The 21,738-nt window shown below is 32.3% G+C and overlaps 1 protein-coding gene and 1 long non-coding RNA gene across 2 annotated transcripts in view; both read left to right on the forward strand.

The window, feature by feature from the left end:
- LOC132759600 (multiple epidermal growth factor-like domains protein 10) overlaps nt 1-21,738 on the forward strand; it is a 32,015-nt gene that overhangs the window by 5,896 nt on the left and 4,381 nt on the right. Inside the window, exons 6-16 of the mRNA XM_060751414.1 lie at nt 448-660; nt 1,295-1,438; nt 2,384-2,521; nt 3,136-3,273; nt 14,224-14,361; nt 15,408-15,545; nt 16,125-16,262; nt 16,406-16,549; nt 18,031-18,174; nt 18,882-19,019; nt 19,988-20,158. Coding sequence (XP_060607397.1) covers nt 448-660; nt 1,295-1,438; nt 2,384-2,521; nt 3,136-3,273; nt 14,224-14,361; nt 15,408-15,545; nt 16,125-16,262; nt 16,406-16,549; nt 18,031-18,174; nt 18,882-19,019; nt 19,988-20,158 — 1,644 coding nt within the window. The remainder of the gene's footprint in view (nt 1-447; nt 661-1,294; nt 1,439-2,383; nt 2,522-3,135; nt 3,274-14,223; nt 14,362-15,407; nt 15,546-16,124; nt 16,263-16,405; nt 16,550-18,030; nt 18,175-18,881; nt 19,020-19,987; nt 20,159-21,738) is intronic.
- Nucleotides 9,619-11,164, forward strand: LOC132759602 (uncharacterized). Its single transcript, XR_009629745.1, has 4 exons — nt 9,619-9,681; nt 10,228-10,305; nt 10,474-10,572; nt 10,788-11,164. It is a non-coding gene; the product is annotated as an uncharacterized LOC132759602 (long non-coding RNA).

The following is a 21,738-nucleotide window of genomic DNA, read 5'->3' on the forward strand; positions in this document are numbered from 1 at the left end:
AATGTTGCAGAGCGGCCGAAACAATTGCTTTTTCCCGGAACTCCTCAAAGTTATCAACAGCTTTCAAAGGAGAATTTTAACGAAGTTTTGTGAGGTTTTGTGATTTCTAAATACAAAGTCCTTTGTTTTATTTCTACACATAGAATGTCCTATTTTTGCACTTCTACACTTCAACCAATCTTATACATATTTAAATCTTTTTAGGGCAATGCCGTAAGAAGGCTTAACTGAACATGATCTTAATTGACCTTGATATTCAAAATCATGCTTTTCAAATGTAATATAATTTGTCAGAACTACATTTTGAGGGCTTTTAATTACAAACGAAACACTTTGATAAAGGATGTTACTATTTATTTTTCACTGTCTATATCAAATTATAGAAGGGAACTATATACTTTATTTATTTAAATAACATTTTTGATCTATATTAATTAAATATTGCAGGTAGCAACGAGCAATTAGAAGGTGCTGAGGTGTATGCCTGTAATACATCAGATTGTTTATACAGTCATGGACAATTGTTGTTCACATTACCGAATATCATACACTCGACGCATTTTATCCATCATCTAGATAAACCAGTTATTGCGCAGAGTTTCAGAATTTATCTTTATCGTAATATTCTCACACTTTGTGAATTTATCCTTTACTCTGAAGGTAATTTGAAGATACTACTACCTTCAATTGTCAAAATAAATGTTTTATTCTTTAATCTAATGTAAATAATTTTTATATATACATACATGTTATGCCTGATATTATTTCACTAGAACCATACCTACTTTACCAATAGTTTCTTATGAACAAAGTGTGTATAATGATATTTAAAAATATCATTAAATGGAAAAAGTTTAAATTTTGTTTTGCTTTACAATACGTAAGTTATTTCCAAATGTTACATATTATACACCAGTACATCCGGCATTTTGCCTCATTGTTGACATGACACCAACCTGCAACAAATGGAACAAGCTCTGCACCAATAATGGCAAAATGCACCTGATAGGTAATTTGAGGAGAAGAGTTGAGGCAACCATCCAATCACTTGGCGGATACACTAATTATTTAAAAAAATGGCTTCAAAATGTCATTTTAGGTCCTGCAATCGTCAATATTTACCAGTAAATGTTTTGTAAACGCTCCAACAACTTAAAACCACTTTAAATTGTGGTAAAGACTAACCATCTGCAATTTTTTTCAACTTAACTCATTAATCGACAAATTAATGAATACTTTCTATTATAGATATATAATTAGATATAATATTAAGCTGTCAATCGTTGTATTCCAGATAAACTTTGTAATATTGGATGGTTTGGAGAATCTTGTTCCCAAAGATGTCATTGTGCAGACATTAAGGGATGTCATGGAAGCTCTGGACAATGTCAGACACCTTTATGTTTACCCGGGTGGACTGGGTCTGCTTGCAATGAAGGTGAAGTACAGCATTTAGAAACATAGTCAACTATTAATAAGACAGCTGTTTAATTGTAATTGTTATAAATCATAAACAAGAGTAGAGATCAACATGGGAAAGTAATGCTAAATTCAGAAGGCACTACTTCGGTCGCCGAAAAGAAAATTCAAGTATTTGTTGTGATTCAAACAATTTGTTCATTTGGCAGTAGTTTTGTTTCATTGTAGGGGCAATAATTCGGAAAACACGGAAAGGTAATAAAAGCAGACTTTTTCGTAGATTGACACTAAAATGTCATGTTGAAGATTCTATGATGACAGTCTTTTGAACACATCTGCTGATGGTTGTGCCATTACCACTACCTTCCATGAACAGACTAATCAAACTATGAATGCAAAATTAAAAATTTTGCCGTACCGCGTTTTCTTATGGGATTCTCTTTATTTCTATTTCCAACATGGCAAAACCGAAAGGTTGCAGACTCAGCTAAACCGAGCCTGCACCATTTATTTCTACTTTGTCGTCTTGGATTTTCTTTGGGATTCTGTTTTCCTCTTTTTAGATTTAAGAGCTATTTAATACATAAAAAAAACAATCCTTATTTTATCTTTAGAAGAATATTTATTTCAACCAGTGTTTAAGAATAATGGTCTACGGATGTTACTACATTCAACATTTCACAATTACAAAGTTTATATGTTGTATTCTGCTTAAGTCGGTGCTAGTAAACATGGGCAGTATCTTGTACCTTTCAGTACGGTCTACGAACACGCTCTTCAACATTTTCAATATTGCCGTTTTTAGTTTTCTTTATTGATTATTCTTTATTAAATCTATAGTGTTAAGACCATGGTATATAATGAGCACTTCTGTCACTTCTGTTAGTAATTAAGTAACAATAAACAGACGGTCAACAAACGATCTTATTTAAAATGCTTGATATTCATATTTGTTTTTGTTAAGAGTGTCCTCATGGAACATTTGGTCAAAAATGTAAAAAAGAATGTCACTGTGCCAACAATTTACCATGTGATAAAAGCAATGGTATGTGCAGCACCGGAAGCTGTGATTTAGGTTGGATGGGCGATTCCTGCAGTCAAGGTAATTGGTCAATATTTATTCAAAAATTGTTTTTGTTTTTAATGTAATCATTTTGGCTTCACTTATAATCCAGTCATTTGCTTAGAACATGTATGCTTTGGACTTCTCATGTCAGTTGTTGAAAGTTAACATACTTTGTAATTTCATTTCATTGAATGTTTGATAGATTGTAAAGATGAGTTTTATAACGAAGAAAATCAGAATACGCTTTTATCTTTTCTTTATGTCAATCTCGTAGCTGTAAACCAATAAACACCCAAAATTTTAATTTTCTCCTACACGTCTCTTTAAGTCGTGTTTGAATTAAAAGTTTTTATATGTTGACATGCTTACATATGTTGGACTAATGCTCATATAAAAGCTATATTATAATAACACGCATACTTTTTAAAATTTAAATTGCAAAAAGTCTCAAACATCTTTTGACACTTTTAATCATTTTACGATCAAATGTGTGAAAGAAATTAAAGACGTATATCTTTTATGGAAAAAGACTTATTGCTGATTCTCTTCTGAATATCAATTAAAATGTACTTTTTATCCATTCAACTTCCGCTTATAAAGAACAAATATGGTACAGCAGTATATTCGTTGTAAATATTGCTCGTTTTTAGAGTGTCCATACAGAACATTTGGTGATGAATGTAAAAAGGAATGCCACTGTGACAATAATACGTCTTGTAATAAAAGAAACGGTGACTGTCTTGTAGGAAACTGTGAGCCCGGTTGGTACGGCAGCTCATGTAGTCAAGGTATCTATGCTTAATAACTAGTTGATTTTATTATACTGTTGCAAAAATTCTCTTTTGTGAAAATCTTTGTTTATTCAATCTTTTCGCTTAAAAGTAAACCATTTTTATGCTGGTATAATTAATAAACATATGGAAACAAAATGATCCTTCGGAAGCATTAATCACAACAAAATTACAAGAGAATTGCAGACTCGGTTAAGTCATATGTTAGTGAAAGCAGGATTATATTTATTGCAGTAAACCAAAATAATGCATCATTTTATTTTCTATCAACAGTCAAAACCAAAGTAAAATTCTTAACATCTTCAACAAATACATTTCTTCAAGTTACTATCAAAAACTAACTCCAAAAACTAACCAACTTCCCAACTCCAACTCAAATAGAAAAGTTCCCAGCTTATACACCCTTCTGTTTGCCCAGCTAGGGTGGTGTGCAAATGTAGACTATCATATTTACTTCATAACTGTCCATGTCACCAACAACACAAATATCACTCAAAGTTGTTATTCCAGAGATGCAATGTAATGTTATTTATGCAAGTTGACACACTAGTAAGTGTTGGTAAACGATTAATCATTAGACTAGATAGAGTACTAGTTATTGCAGATGTTGCACAAGCTATTGTACTGTTTGAATCTGAGGAACAGTACTGGTAGTATCACTTTTGCATTCACATAAGGTAGTAATAAGGTAAAGCAATGACTGATTAAAGCGTTCCACCATACCATTAGAAGATGCTCTGTATGGTGTACATCTTGTTTGATTTATTTCCAATAAACAACACATTTGTCTAAATAATTCAGACTGAAAATTCTTTCCTTGATCTGAATGTAAGTCCAGCGGTAATCCAAATCTACATAAATACTCGAACACTAACTTATTTGCAACTGCTTCAGCACGTTGGTCTGGAATAGCGTAACATTCAACATATATAGTAAAATTGTCCATAACCGCTAACTTGTACCTGTTTTTACTCTTGAAATGGGAAACGGATCCAAAATATCTGTTGAGAATCTGTCCATAGGAAACACAACATGATACTCCTGTAATGGTGCCTAAGCTTTCTTATTTGGTTTCTTTCTGGCTCCACAGAAAGCAAACTGTTTAATCCATAGTTTCACAGAAGATGACATTTCAAACCAGTAAAAGTTCATTTTTATTTTTGCCAGTGTTTTCCTGACCCCTAAATGTCCAGATAGAATAGCATTATGTGAAACTTTAATAACTTGATTACGTAAAAGTGATGGTAACAGTGATAGTACATGTATACGAACCTACCCAATTTGAGAACTTATATATCTTTTCAGAAGAAATGTCACCATTTGGGTACAGACCCCCTGCATGTGATGCCTGTGCCATATCTTTTTTGGTGGCATCAATCAAATCAATATTATCATCAGCACCAGACTTAAGCGCACGTTTCTCCTCCATTCCAAGTCTTATCACAGAAACAAATTTCTCACAACCACGAAATTTCTGATCAAATTGCCTGACAAACGCTCCAAGATACAATGCAAAAACAAACAAAAAATTCAGCACTGATGCAGAACAGTCCCTAACTAAGTCGGCAGGAACACCATTTCCTTTGTCTCGCTTGATTTTCTTAGACACCAGTGGAACCACATCATCAAGATCTGTAAGTGCCAACTACTGTTCCTGCTTTTTTCACACACATTCTTTACAGCCTCAACACGGAGGCTCACTTTAAACTCACTTAGAAGTGAGTGACCACTATTACAAGCACACGAACAAGGGTCAGGATTTGCATGCTTAGATCCCTTGCGATGCCATCTGTTTTTCTGGTTCTTTGAAGGACATAATCCATCTTAATTAGGAATGATCACTTCTAACTAAAAACGAACTTCCTAACAAATACTGTTTAAACATAGTAACAAATCAACTGCAAACAGTTCACGTCGTGTTACACAATAGCGTCTTTGCGCCTTATTCAATTTTTTGCTCGCATATCATATTGGATTTTCGATACACATTTGCTTGCCTTCAGTTTCATTCCACACTAATACAAACTTGTGGGGGTTGCGTTCATTGAGCGCCGCCTTTCCTTGTTGATCTTGTTTATCATATTGTTAACTGTTTTAAGAATATCCAAATGTTCTTCAAATGTCTGACCAAAAATAATCAAATCGTAAAGGTATATCAGCAAAATGTCCTACTGAAGACCTCTAATTACTAATTCCATACATCGTTGGATGTTGACGGTGCAAAACATAATTCAAATGGCATAACCAAATATTCAAATCAACAAAATTTGGTAGTGAAGGCTGTCTTTGGACGATCAGCCTCATCAAATTCAATCTGATAATAGGCTGACAAAATATCCCTATAGCCAGAGCCATCTGGTAGCCACTAACACCTCTAATAACATACCGTAAACAAAGTATACCAATAGTGTTCTCATCTGCAGTGGGGAAGCCCTTTCGAACCAGACACTTTATATCTGCAACATACTCCACGAGTGTTTCCCTTGAGCGAAGCTTAACATTTTCGAGCTCCATCAGATAAGAGGCAGTAGCTCGTCTTTACAAATCTTGCTGCTAGACATTGCTCAAGCTGTTTGTAAGATTGTAGAGTTTCAGGACTGACCTGGTTGAAAACAAACTCTGCTGCATCATCCCTCTGACTAATGAGCAAGCGAAATGCTCTCTCTTTATCACTCCATTGGCATGTCTCAGCCAATACAGCAAATTGACATATGAATGCGGTGTATGATGTTTTACCATCAAAAGTAACCTGCTTTTGTAGTGGAATATTATAATCCTGAGAATGTCTAGGTTACTTTCTCGTAATACAATGTTCTGAAGGCGATAAAGTTCAATATCTTTTGATTGTAAAATACTTTGTAATTCATTAATTCCTTTGACAATCTCTGGCTTTGTCTTTCTCTATTCATCTGTGTTGTCTTATATAGACTGTTCATATTTTCTTTATCTCTCCGAAATTGTTCATTTTCACTTTCAATAATTTCTTGTGATCCAGCTTTTTCAGTTTATAAAATTCTAACAGATTCATTTAATTTCTCAATATTTGCCAATGCATCAGTTAAATTAGCTTGTAAATCCTCATTTTCATCAATTTTTCTGAAATGTTGTTGACGTTAATCCATTGTAAGTTCTGAATTTTCAAGACGCAATGCTGATCCAGATCTAGCAGATTTCTAAGGTCTCATATTTCTGACTTTCTTTTAAAACATAAGTGTCATCGTCTAACAAAGAAGCACGTCATTTTGCTTTATATGATTTTAATTAATTGATGTCATTATTTTTCATTTTTAAATTTTATTCACTTTGTAACAAAAATCACTAAATGCACTTGTAAGATTATCACTATGAAAAACTAGTTCTTTGGAGATATTTCCTATTTCTAAACAGCACAAAGAAACAGTTTGACGCAATGATTCTTATTCCTTTTCCATCTTTTTGTGAGTCCATTAAACTCAAAAGTAGAAAAATTCAAAGTCGTTATCCTGAAGCTGAAGCATGAAAAAATCTTTATCCCGCCGCTGAAGCATGTAAAAATCTTTATTCCGACGCTGCCACCTGTGTTGCAAAAATTCTCTTTTGTGAAAATGTTTGTTTATTCACTCTTTCGCTTAAAAGTAAACCAATTTTTATGCTGGTATATTGAATAAGTCAAGTCCAAGTGAAAGCAAGAGTATTTCTATTGCAGTAAACTAAAATAATGCATCATTTTATTTCAATCAACAGTCAAAACCAAATTAAAATACTTTACAACTTCAACAAATACATTTCTTCAATTTACTTTCAAAATCTAACTCCAAAACTAATCACTGCAACTTACCAACTGCAACTCTAATAGAAAAGTTCCCAGCTTAAATACCTTTCTGTTTGCCAAGCTATGGTGGTGTGCAAAATAGACTGTCGCGCGACCAAACTTGCGCTAACCAGTTTAGCACATAACTCATTGCTCGATCTGAATGTTGCATGACCTTTTAAAAGTGCTTACAATACCTTAACAAATTTCAAAATGACCTGCAACTGGTTCAGGTATACAGACTTTTTTACAATACAAACATAAGTACAAAAATACATAATAGTTATTTAAATTTACATGTTATAACTGCTATATGTTCAATAATGCAATTTAATAGTGTAAAATATACTTTCGTTAATAAAGATATATGTACTATATATGGCTTATAAAACCAATTCACTTAATACTGATTGACAATTCTATAAACTTATAATACTGACTGAACAGACAACTGAAATATAATATCTCCAGCTTAACAACATATAGCTCAACATTCGAACCAAGTACCCTGTATATATACTGCAGTAAGGAATCTCATTCATAAAATCTGATTTGACCAAATTATACAACAATTGAGATGCTGAAGAGCTAAAATAACTTAAACCTTGTTCTTTGAGTCTCCGCGACCTCTTATTGCGCGACCTCTCCATATTTGGAACTAGCATGCCTGGGCAAGCTGATTCTGCGCGACCTTTACTATTGCGCAACCTTAAGACCTTCGGCTGTGCGACCTTACCAAATTTGGAATGAGGTATGCTCATAATCTAGAAATAACTGAGCTGTGCCAATGTCTTGGACTGTTAATGACTCAATTGTTTTACAACAAAATGAGTAAAAGATAATATTAGCATCTACACCAGCTTAGAAATATGCCATCCTAAAAGAATACTTCTAGTAATAGTCCAGTCAATTTGTAACAAAATATGCTATAATACTTCAGAAAATGGAAAAAGCATGAAACTTGGCACAGATATTAATAAAGGCAAAAGAAACATTTTGGGCATGGGACCCATTTCATATATTCCAAGAGGGTTGCTATGGCAGCCATTTTTTAAAATGGCCGCCATTACATGGAAGTATCATCATTCTTTTCCAGAAGAGGCTATTTATAGTTACAATTATACTGGAAATTACCCCAGTTTACACTAAACATAAGAGATTTGCATTACTTATAATCAAAGATACAAGTTACAATTATAATGCTATCAATTGTTTCTGTTTCTATGGTTACAAGTTACTGAAATAACAAAACAGTCTATTTCAGTACTCTGAAATATTTTTTGATTATTTTCTCATATTCATTTCATTTGTTGTAATCCTAAGTAGACAATCGTGTCAAATAACTATGAAGTATAATGTCTTAAAATTCTTGAATGTGTAGAATGTGAGCAATTTACTATATAAGTAGTATTCAAATTTTAATGTCTGAATTTACATAATTTACAAACAGAATAGGATGTCTTAACATATTCCATTCCTGTAAATGCAAGGAAAGCTGGAAGTATTTATATTTCCTTCAGCTTAATCAACAATATTTTGCAAGCACCAAATATTACCTAAATTCCATGTTCAACAAATCTTATGATACTATGAAAATGAAAGAACAAAAGCGTACATGTATGTACCCAAGGTACTATATAGTGCCTGAAAGGGTGGATTGGCCCTCATTAGGCATATAATACACAAACGGTCCTTTAGGCATTGAACTCTCAGATCTATTAAATGTAACAACACTTTCATGTTGGATTATTTATAATTAAACTTTGTCATTAATTTGCCTGCGTATTCTTTAAAGTATTTTTTTTTATTTCATTTACATTCAATATTAATTCTTAGTTACGAGGACATTTAAAGAGTGTGTAGTTTTGCGCTTTGCAAGCTTTATGCATATTGAAATTCTATGGGTGATGCTGAGTGTTCTATTTCATGTATTATAATGATATCAAGTATCTCTCTAGTTGACGGAAGTCTATCTGAGGTAAGACTTTATCTGAAGTTTATGTTAAACATAGTCCTGAAAGAATTGACAGCCTTGATAACAATAACAACCGTGACTTAACATCCCAGCAGGCACTCGACCTTGTTTCAACGTTAAAACAACGTTGAAATATGGTCGTGACGTTGTTCAACCAATATTCAACTATGGACGACCATACGGATATATTGCCAATGTATATACAACGTTGATTCAACGTTGTTTATGGTCTAAGTTTTACATTTAGTTTAATCATTATAAAAACTTTTATACAACTAATTTTGTGTAATTATTCCTTTATTGAATTAGTCTGTAAGTGATTTTGTCAGGAAAATTTGCGTAACAATCTTTTTCCGTATATTCAAAAGTAGCACTTAAACAAATAAAGTTTAAAATAATTTTTCACTTTCTATTAACGCTTTAAATATTAGTTAATATGTTTTGTTGTTTGTTGTTTTATTTTTTAGTACTTTATGAATAATATTAATTAATAAATTGATATTAGTCAAAACCCCGCTTATAAAATAACGCTGGTCAGGGGGAGTAATTGTTGAATGTCTATGATTATCGTTCGTGCAAATGGTGGCGCTGTTTGGAAGATTTGAAAACAACACGATTGGCAATTTATTTGGATTTGAAGGTACATGTATTACCGTAATGTTTTACTTTAGTTTACTAATTATTTTCTAAAATATTATTATTTATTCTTAAAGTTCTACTTTAATTTACTTTATGAAATAAATGAGAGATGAAAACACATGATTGAGTTGATTTGACACGTTTTTGCGACCTAATTGAATGATTTGGGTTCGGTAGGCTTTGTAAGCATGAAGTTATTGATGTCCTTGGCAATTTATGATTCTACAAATCTTGTCTTTCTTTAATTTATTTTTCATATTATTAAACATTTGTCTGTACTATATCCTAATTAGAATTTAATCAATTATAAAATTGAAACCTATAAAGTAGTTCGGCCCACATAATTTACGTCCAAAGACGATTCGTCAATATATATAACTATGTTTATATTTTAGTGATAGTATAATACAGTGTTAATTAGCTTGAAAAAAAATATTATTAAGTTAAATAACAAATTTGAGTGTTAAACTTTAAAGTTCAATAGTCGTAAATTTATGGAGAATAATAAATATATTTCTATTTTATTATATATTATTTTATATTCTAGATCCTGGTCCTGGCTGAAATTTAGAGTATTGCAGCTGTAGCCTGTATACCATACATTCAACATGAAAAGGACTGTCAGGTTTGTTAAATTGAAATTTATTCTTATTAATTTATATCTTTGAATTTCTTTACAATACAAAGCATAAATTTTTCAACTACTGGATATTTATCTTGTCTTAAAATATATTATTTTCGGAATATTCCTGTAACATTATTAAGATAAAATTTACATGTTTGTTGATTTCAGGATGCTGCATAAAATGGTCTTAGCTAGAGCCTAGAATGTTAATTTCTTGGGAATATGCTACAAGGAACTGACGGGAGCAGTTTTTCTTACCAATCATAGGTGAGACTTTTAAATAGCTTCTTTTAAAAAAGATTTTGTTGTCTTATATACAGTATTTGCTGTGAATATGAAACTTAGCTATGTTTCAATTTCTATGCTGTTTTATGATGTAAATCTAAGAGAAAAGCATTTTAAGATAAAAACAAATCACTAAGTTGAGTAATTATATGTATAATAGTCACTTTTAACTACAAACGTCTTATTTTTATTTGCAGAAGCAGTAAGAGACAGCCAAAGAAGTACTCAAACACTTGACAAACCCAGAAAGATCTAGAAGAAAAGATTGGAACAGATTGTAGCTTAATTGTTAAAACTATTAAAGTGAATTTAAACTGCACTTGAACTGTATTGTTGAAATAAAATATCTGAAGTATTTAATATTGTCTTGATATTTTGTTAAACTTGGTTACTTTGCTTTATATCCAAAAGTTAAAGAATGGTGGGTTTTCAACGTTGAAATGACATTTAAACTTCAACGTTGTGACAACGTTGAAGCTGCAACGTTGTATCAACGTTGAAATTTCAACGTTGTTTCAACTTTCAAATCCGAATATAAATCCAACCTTATTTCAACGTTGAAATCTGACCATAATTCAACGTTGAAACAACGTTGATGTGACTGCTGGGATGCTTTATCAATCACAGGAATCTCAAAATATGAAAACAACAGAGACCAACGTTCGTGGGATGCAGTCCTGGAAATGTTAAGTCATATAAATTTGTTAATCAGGTTTCAACAAAAAGCGGTGATTGTTATGCCGAAGTCGGCAGAAGGGCAGGTGAGCGGACGTTAACTTTTGGTTTCCGCTCAACATGAGTTTGCTATTCCCTATAGAAACCAAACTTTGTGTGTGCGGATATTTTATATCAAGAGGCAACTTGGGATTGCTCCTCAGGTGTTTGTGATCTAGGTCACTGCTGCTAAAAATAGAAACTCAGTTTTCGCTCAATAGTTCGAGTTTGCTTTGGCCTATTGACAACAAACTTGGTATATGGGTAGCTTTATCAAGAGGCTTCTTGGGGTTGCTACCATGGTGTGTGATAAGGGTCAAGGTCACTGTTGCAAAAAAATATAATTCCAGTTTCCGCTCAATCACTTGAGTTTGCTTCGGTCTATTGACATCAAATTTAGTATGTGGGAAGCTTAGATGCAACTTTGTATTGCTACCAAGGTGTGTGTGCCCAAGGTCAAGATCACTGTTGCTTAAAAAAGAAACTCAGTTTTCACGTAATAATTTGAGTTTGCTGTCACCTATTGACTCTAAATTTGCTGTGTGGGTAGCTTATATTAAGATGCAGTTTTGGATTGCTATTAAGATATCTGGGAGCAAGGTCAATGTCACTTTTTTGTTCTAGAACAAAATTACAAAACTGGGATTGGTAGCAAAGAGCCTTAGTTAAGATTATTCTCTTTATTTTTGTAAAGTTGCTCTTTGGGACAATTCTAACTGTAAACAAGATAACCATTATGTTTATCCTACTTGAGCTACGAAATTGTACTAAATCTCAACCATCATTCTCATTCTATTGAATTGTTCGTAATTACGTCACATATCATAAAAAGAATTGCACATGTCAGATCAAATCTGTCACAAAGGTACAAAACCTGCTTTTATAGCCTATTTTGGAATTTACGTTCTTGATCTTGATGATGAAAATCAATATCTTTTACTCTTGTCTTGATTAAGCATGTCAACGAAAATTTGGAATTTGTTGTCAAGTCTGGAAACTGCTGAGCTATAACAACAAAACCCAGCAAAAAATACTGACTGAGACTCTCAATAATAACCAATATCACATTTATATCAAAGTCTGTTCTCATTTGCTTGATCAAAAGCGGTCAGAATTAAAAGAGAAATATCCTAGGTATCTGATGTTTTATGGGCAGCAAGGCGTACTTATATTATTTTCAATGTCCCATTCGTTCTAAACCTTAGACTTGGTTACGTATCTTGAATCTTACAAACATTTAAGGCCCTCAGAAGAAAAAAAAAACAGTGCCAAAATATGGCAAATTATCTAGCACGTTTGTCAATTGTTTTCCTTGATCTGATTATAGCACGGAAATGCCGAGTCTTCGTATAAAGGGCTATTGTAATGTCTAAAACAATAACTTGTAAGAACATGTCTTTTTGGAATTTTGTTTAAAAATATGAGAAAACATGATTGTAAACGGAGGCCTAAAGTCATGAAACCCAGCAACTTAATATAATGTTTTGTGCCACAGGGCTCCCTTAGGGACACTAAAATGAAATTTGACATAAAATTAAGGCTGGAAGTGGCATTAAAGAAGGAAGAGGGGTTTTATGTCAATTTTGATACATCCCGAAGGTAAAGAAAGGTTGATGTTATTTACAATAATAAGTTAGTGTAACTTTTTACTAGATTAGTCTTTAAAGCTTGTGTCAAGTTAGCAGATAATCAATCGAAAACCAATGTGTAGTGTTTAAAAGCAGTTATTTCAACAAAGGTGTGTCAAAATCTGAGTCTGTAAACTGCAAATTTCTACAAAATTATCATTCCATTTTTATACAACAAATGGACAGTCATGTACTTATATATGAAGAAAAGTGATAGTTTAGAATGATTTTTTTTCTGTAACTCATACTTTGACCAGAGACAAAGATAAAATCTACATCTCTGCGTTGACAAAATGTACATTATATATGTCTTCCAGGTTTTTGTTTGTTTCTTTCACATATTCTAACAAATGTTCTTTTATATTTTATGATATGACAATTCAAATACCAAATGACTGTTAAAGTTAAGCACATGTTAGCTTATAATTTTGTTATTCACACTTTCTTTGCTTAATCCATTTCACAACGATCAACAAGATAAAATTGCAATGTGAACACCTGACTTGACGAGCAGATATTTAATTTCCGTTTGCTTGAGTTATGCTAGAATTTTTAAACACTTTTGTTTAATCTGTTTGATAAGTATTTCCTTGTGATAAATTTACATTGTAAACAATGAAAGTTGTAAGAAATAATGTCTTAATATCTTTAGAAGACAGCAATGACAGATCTCTACAATATCTTATTTCAACCGGTTTCCAGGGTCGTGAAAACTAATGACAAACAGAAATAATAGAATATGTTAAGTGTAATAGATTGAAAAAGACAAAGCAATTTTTAAATACTAATAACAACTATTTTCCTGATAACAATACCCTAATATGCAGCTATCTATCAAGTTCTCTTAGTTAAAACAAGCGTTTTTGAAATTTTTAACACGTATGGCGGCCATTTTAGATTTTTCCCGCGATATTGGATTTTAAAATATGGGTCCCATGCTCAATTTTTCTTATTTATATCAAAGTTCATTCGTACCAAGTTTGGTGCTTTTCCCATTTTCTGATGTATTTTTTTCACAAATTGACTGGACTATAAAGTATTAGTTTCAAATTTCATAACAATACTGTGCAAGAACTAGTTTACAATTGCAAACCGTACGTGAATATGTATAAATGTTCTGGTACAACGTTATTGATTTGATTTGTGCAAAACGAAACTACATATGGTTTACCGTAAAAGATATTGATTTATTGATCTTTATGTTCGGATGTCAAGTTATTTCAAGAAGTAAATGGTATGGGTAGGCTGTGCGTTTAAACACTTCCTTCTTCAAATTAATTTGTTTTACTAGAGTGTTCGTATGGGAGATTTGGTTCAAATTGTGAAAACGAATGCCATTGTTCCAACCGCACATCATGTAACAGTACTAATGGTGAGTGTGTAATAGGAAGTTGTGATCCAGGCTGGATTGGTGATACGTGTAGTCAAGGTAATTACAAATGATTTTTTAAACTTTCTTTAAATGCATTCAATAATAATGCAGGCATGGTATTGAGCCCGCTGCCGATTAGATGTATCTAATAATATCCATATATCGTAACAAAATTTTTGTACTTTTTATATTTAGGGAATATATATATATATATATATATATATATATATATATATATATATATATATATATATAGAAATGAGAGAATATATACACACATACCACCACATAGATATGCCAGTCCAATTACGGCACAGCGCCTAGCAGAACAGTCATGAAAGCATAGCCACTGCTCATCCACCATCATGGTGGATGAGCAGTGGCTATGCTTTCATGACTGTTCTGCTAGGCGCTGTGCCGTAATTGGACTGGCATATCTATGTGGTGGTATGTGTGTATATATTCTCTCATTTCTATCAATTTATCTGCACACTTGTATCTTAAGTGATCCCACGCAGGGGAAAGTATAACTGTATTGAATTTAATTATCTCCCTTTATATATATATATATATATATATATATATATATATATATATATATATATATATAAATATATTGAGTGCATTGTTGTACAATAATGCACGGTTAAAGTTTAAATGCGTAAGAATATAATCGCCAATGTCGAGTGATAAATTAAAAAGCATTTGAACGATAAATCGTGCATTACATTGTATTAACAAAAATACAAGAAAATTACCTAAGATATTTACATTCTAATATGCTTATAAAAGTATGTTGAACTGCATTGAGAGTAGAAGTAAGTTCCCCGATGTCATTTGGTTATTGACGTCAAATTTGTTTTGTAAAAAAGAGATACCATTACGTTATCGAAATCCTAGATTATGATAAAGTTGTTTGTAGAAAAGCAAAAGAATAAAATATATATGTTTCAATTTAACCAAAGTTCTTTTATATTATATCTGGGTACCGCCGTCATACAATGTATAAGTGGTCGTTGATTGAGCCTTTTGATTGTAAAATTTCTAATTGTTTCTTTAGTAAAGAAGTATATTCTATCGTTATTATTTCGTCATTTGGTAAGTGTGCCCTCATGGAACATTTGGCCAAAATTGTTCAAAAGAATGTCACTGTTTCAACAATTCTTCATGCGATATTGATAGCGGTGCATGTTCATCAGGAACTTGTGAACCAGGATGGCTTGGGGAATCCTGTAGTCAAAGTAATAAGTCAAGTCAAGTGATAAGTATTTTTGCTGAATTTCTTTTGCTATCTCTATTTCCTATAGCAGGATACTATTTGTATTCCACACGTACTGAAGTAATTTTCCTGCAAAAGACTGATGTTATTGGGTAGCGAGTTTCCATCTATTCTATTACTGGAATTTTAAAACGTTTTATATATGTTTTTAAATTCAATTAATATTTAAAATTTTAAAACAAAGCAAAGTAATTTGGAATTCCAAAATAATGACAAAATTTAAAGTCTATAAGGATACAATACATGTAACTGCGGAAGAAATTTATAAAGATTTTTTTTTATTTGGAACATTATGCCACTTTTCATTGAATGACACTAATGTGTCACGTTGAACATCTGCGGATGTTTCTAAACAAAAAAGTCACCATTACCATCATTAAATATTGCATTCTGCTAACCGCCTATGAACAAGCAAACTGACCCTGAAACGATCTAAATTTTGTCATAGGGATTCTTTATTTCTCTTTATTTTGCCGAAAAAATGTAATCTGTCATTCAATTTGAAATTCACAAAACTGAAAAAACATACAATTTATTTTAGAATGTTCATATAGACGGTTTGGGCAAAACTGTGAAAAAGAATGTCACTGTGTGAATAAAACACCATGTAAAAATACAAACGGTGAATGCTTGTTAGGGCAATGTGACCCAGGTTGGTACGGAAGCTCATGTAGCCAAGGTAATTGATGATTACTAATGGATCAATGTTTGTTTAGAATTTTAAATATAATGAGAAAATTATAAAATAAAAAAAGACACTGTGCATGACGAAAACATACGAAAGTATAGGAACTTCACATGATATGTGCTGCTATGTTTCAGATGATGTATGTGATGTTGGCTTTTATGGGAAAACTTGTACTTTCAAATGTAATTGTGCGGACAGAAAAGTGTGTGATTTTACGACAGGAAAATGTCAGTCAACAGAATGTTATCTTGGATGGAAAGGTCCCGCCTGTAACGAAGGTAGATTTTTTTTTGGTGTTGCACACACCGTACAATAAAAATCGAAGACAACCGTTCTAGTATATACATGTCAGCGTAAAAAAATGACGGTTAATATTTATCTATTTTTAATATTTCCCAACTGTGTTCCAGTAATAGTCAGCATAGCGTCAACATCCACTCATCAGCAAGAATGAGTAACGCTGTTCAAAAACCGTTCAACAAAATATTTTTTAGTTGTGCTATAGTAACTAGGAAAGATTATCCTTTTTGTTCTTGTGTGTGCGTGCATGCGCGCGCGTGCGTGCGTGTGTGTGTGTGTTAAAGCTTGTAATTAATATATTTTGTTTGAATGAACAAAGTTGTACTCCCCACACACACACACGCACACTAACTATGGATTTCGTAAGCATGAAGTCTATTAGAAAGTATCATGAATTAATGTATATTTTAAATGTACAAACATGATCTACTCTTTCAAAGTAAAGCACTAGAACCCTAAAAGCTGGTTTGTTGAACGTTTTTCAACGTTATTTATTTTGCCGATAAAGGGATGCCGATGATATCATTAAATAGACGCTAACGATTGATGACGTTACTAAAATTTAGAAGAAATTCTAATTAAAATTCCATATATCTGGGCATGCTTTGGAATATTTTATGTAAAAATATTGACGTTTACGTATCATATCTTAAAATGATTTATTGCCATTTGCCATGAGAAAACGTAAATTCTTGTTTTACAGAAATGCCGTATCTCATCGGAAAGTGTGATTATTTTCAAACAAAATTCACGTATAGTAAAGCTTGCATAGGGCCAGATATTTCGCATGTTCCTTTAAATGTTGACCATGAATCAATAACATTGATTTACTTGTACTCGAACACTTTGGATATCTTAAAAAAAGAAAAATACCGTCCGTCAATTATGTTTTTTTACCGACATATTTATACTAGTACGACTGTCATTGCATTGAAGATAGTCTTTCGAATTTGATTGTACTGTGTGATGCACTGCAATGTAATATAAAAAAGTTTGTTTGTTTGGTTTTACGGTGTACTTACACAGTACAAGTTCTTTGACACAGCAGCATGGCATATATTTTGGCAACTCAAGCCAACCACGCATGTTGTAGCTAGAGATGCATAGACTCCAAATATTCGAACCCATTAATTCACCTCATTCGATCCTGCAGGAATAAAATGTGGCTGTTTTCTTGTGTCACCAAGCAGCTACAAGGGGGTAATGACAAGAGCAGAATAACCTGCAGAGGCAACAGAAAATGACTTGTCTTCTCTGGCTTTTTTTTAGAGATTTTACGCTTAAACGCTTTTAGAACTGAGACATCAATTTTACAACGTACGTCTGGTAGGGTATTGTTGACAAAATATGAAGTCAGTCAGTACTAAACATGCTTTGAATAATTATTTCAATTTTAAAAATACTTTGTGTTGACGATTTTATGTTATATTATGCATACATATTTTACATTTAACATCAGTTCTTGTTTGTAATGTTGGATGGTTTGGACAGTCATGTTCCCTAGAGTGTCATTGTGCTGACAACAAAACATGCAATTCAACAACAGGAGATTGTCAAACACCTAATTGTTTACCTGGATGGACTGGACCTGCCTGTAATAAAGGTAACACATATCTTCACAAAGATATACAATTTGCACCGGCACACCTCGTGTAAATGTTTTGTACTTTTGACAGGTTTTTACACATTATGATTATTACTTCTACTACATATTTATAATCTTACTTGTGACGTTCTTATTGATAACATGATGGCCCTAGGTCGCTCTGCTGAAATTCATCCTAGAGATGGTAAAGCCAGGAATGAAGTCACTGTGTGTGTCTTTTACCTAAGCTGCATTTTTTATATATAGATAAAATGTAGATGACTGTTCAAATATGCTTCATGACAAAAATTTAAGTTCTTGGCATCGTACTTTAACAAAAGAAGACTTAATCAATAATTTTACTATGTAAATATGTTAAAGAAAGAAAGGCGTCAGTCTATTTTAACTAAATCACCCTTAGGTCATTATTACAGGAAGGCAAAACGTTTTCAGCAGTCACACGGCCACAATTTGTATAAGCAATAAAACACACAATCAATATATTTCTCATGGTATGAATTAGTGTGTTATGAAGGAAAATGATTTATAAGCAGGTTTAAATCATTTTGATACATGTGTAGAGGTCATTGCTTATTAGTCTTGTCTTTATTTAAACCCAACTGTTTTGATATATTAATATAAAAAATGTTAGTTTTACAAAATTCATTTAAAGTCGGAAAGAGAAGTCTTTTAACTTTAATTTTACGTTTGAATTTTTATTTAAGAGTGTCCGTACAGGCAATTTGGCCATGATTGTGATAACGAATGTCATTGTTTCAACAATACATCATGCAGTAACATCGACGGCACGTGCTCAATAGGATACTGTGATGCAGGTTGGCATGGTAGTTCTTGTAGTCAAGGTAATAACATATAGCAACCATTGTTTCCTTATAATAATAACAAACGTTTACATTTGAATTTTCTTAAGACGAAACGAAATATTCGAGATTAAGATTATGATAAATTTAGGTAATGCTTTAATTAATCATTAGAACCGACCGTTTATGACACATTGTGTACTTTTTTAGCCATAAAAGAAGAAAATAGGTAGGTTTTGTCGTTTCGAGCTTTCTTTAGGCATTCTGTTTCTCTCAATTTATTGACACACCTGTGTTATTTGTGCAGTGTGGAGACCGTAAAATGTAGCCCGTACATTTAATCAAAGGTGTTATATTTTCGATCTTTGAAGATCAATCATCACGACATTTTTGTTGTGGTGTTTTAGTTCCTTCAATTTGACCATTTTCAACTCAGGTGGTTCCAGTAGATCTACTTGAATACTGTTTAATCACCCCTAGGATATGTTGCCTGCTTTTTAAATTTGTCTTTTGACGTCTTGTCTGTGATGTACAGGTATAACCTCAGATCCTCTTTCAAAATTGCTTTATATTTAGTTCCGCTCATTATTTTTTCTCGTTTAGGGCACACGCATTTTTTACTAGGCACCATAAGTCTGCTTTTCATGGAATGGCACTACCGTGTCACATTGAAAGTTCCATGATAACCGCCGTATGAACATATCTGCAGATGTTTCTAAATTCAAAATTTCACCACTTTCGAGTTTAAATGTTGAATTATGCTTAAGCCGGTGCTACGGGAGTGGACGATAACTTGCACTTTCCAGTACCGTCCATGAACAGGTCAATCAAACCGAGCATGCAACAGTTTCAATTATGTCGTGTTGTTCTTTTTTAGCGATTCTGTTTCTTTCTATTTTGTTATAAATAACTATGCACACGTGACATATATATTAAAAAACGTTATATTGCCAAGACTATCAAAATATCGAAATTAAAATGCAGACATCTTTTATTTAAATTAATTTTAGAGTGTCCTAAAAGAACGTTTGGTCAAGACTGTGGAAAAGAATGTCACTGTTTCAACAGCACATCATGCAATAATATCAACGGGGCATGTTTAGTAGGTTTGTGTGACCCAGGTTGGCACGGTAGTTCTTGTAGTCAAGGTAACAGGACAAAAGCTGATCCTATTGGACCAGGTAAGACATAGAAAAGAAAAATTCAGATTATTTCCCTAATCAGGTCATTAAACCTTATGGTAATTGGTCGAAAGGAGTTTGTTTTATTGTAACATTTTAAACTAAACCAAACTGACATTGCATCAGCACGTTTACATACAATGAATGCAAGCATACATAAGATACGTAAAGTGACTCAATAGTGATGGTTTATTTGCCTTGATCATTTCATAAAATTCAGTCGACGATGAAATTAAAAAGTATGGATAATGTGGCCCAAAATGCAATAAACATTTTATATTTAAAAGCTTTAAATTGCGATTTTCCTTCCCCTTTAACCATTATACAAGTATGTTAAAAGAGTAGAAGAATATATCGGTGATAAATGCTACAATTTTGAAAATAAATGCTGAATATATGAATATGAAATATCAAGAAGGCAAATTATGTCACTAGTAACTGAAGTGTTAACCTCTCTTTCATTTGTGAATCTTGTCCGTCTGAAAAAACATACTTCGCCCTTTGTGCAACTTCTAGAGCTTCTTATTCTGATTTTCTAGCATAATTTAAATACAGAATTAGTTTTCACTAACGATAAACAGAATAACAATCAAAAACCTCTAGTAATGATTTACAAACACGTCTTTTAACAGTAAGGTCGCTGCCAGTTATGTCATATTCGATTCTTACACAAGGTAAATGATTATTGTTTATTCTGTTTTGCTGTCTTTCTTTGAACAGATTGGTGTAGTTAACTCATTTTAAAGTTAAATTTTATTTTATGTTTGCCCTTTTAAGCAATATTTTAAGGTACAATCTTGATACAATTTTTGATATAAAACATTCAATCTTAAACTCTTATATCTTTATGAAATGCATATTATTTTATCTGTATTTCTGGTTATTTTGAGAAGTACAGAGATGTGATTTATATAGGCATTACTCATTTTTGTGCATAATAGTTTAGTTTAGCAAATAACCAGCTTCAATACACTCATTATTCAAGTTATATATTTCATAGCTATGCAAATCCCCGAGAGGACATTTAAACATTTAAATAGATTTTATAACAATCAAATGCCATTGAGGTAGAGATACAAAAAGTTAAGCCCAATATTAATCTTCAAAATTGATTTTGATATCATGACGAGAAAATTAATCAGTAAACAGTTTAAAAATTCTTTAGTCCCTAAAATGTTTACAGTTTTATGTTCAAAAATCATGCTATTTTAATGGTATTGTTCAGTTCGAGAAATGTTACTACCTCTTTGCTATTGATTTTTCCTGTCACAGGTCACTCTCTCTCATTTGTTTAAAGTACTCTGATTTGAGATTGTTTTCGTAAAAACCAGGATTTACAAAGTGTTATGACATGAATTAGTAACTTTCATAAGCATGTAATGGTATTTCTATACTACCGAGTTTTGCAATGAGATCCTGTATATGCTCCTGTACATATACATTTATTAAGAAATATGCTGATGTACATGTCCCGCCATTGTAACATATGCACCTATTTATATCTGTGTTTATAAAGAAGTTAAAAGAATTCGATAATATAAGAAGAGACATAATTACTGTAAGAAGTTAATTCGATAATG

This window comes from Ruditapes philippinarum, unplaced genomic scaffold (genome assembly GCF_026571515.1).
Source record: "Ruditapes philippinarum isolate M1 unplaced genomic scaffold, ASM2657151v2 ctg2735_1_1_1_1, whole genome shotgun sequence".
Taxonomy (NCBI): Eukaryota; Metazoa; Mollusca; class Bivalvia; order Venerida; family Veneridae; genus Ruditapes; species Ruditapes philippinarum.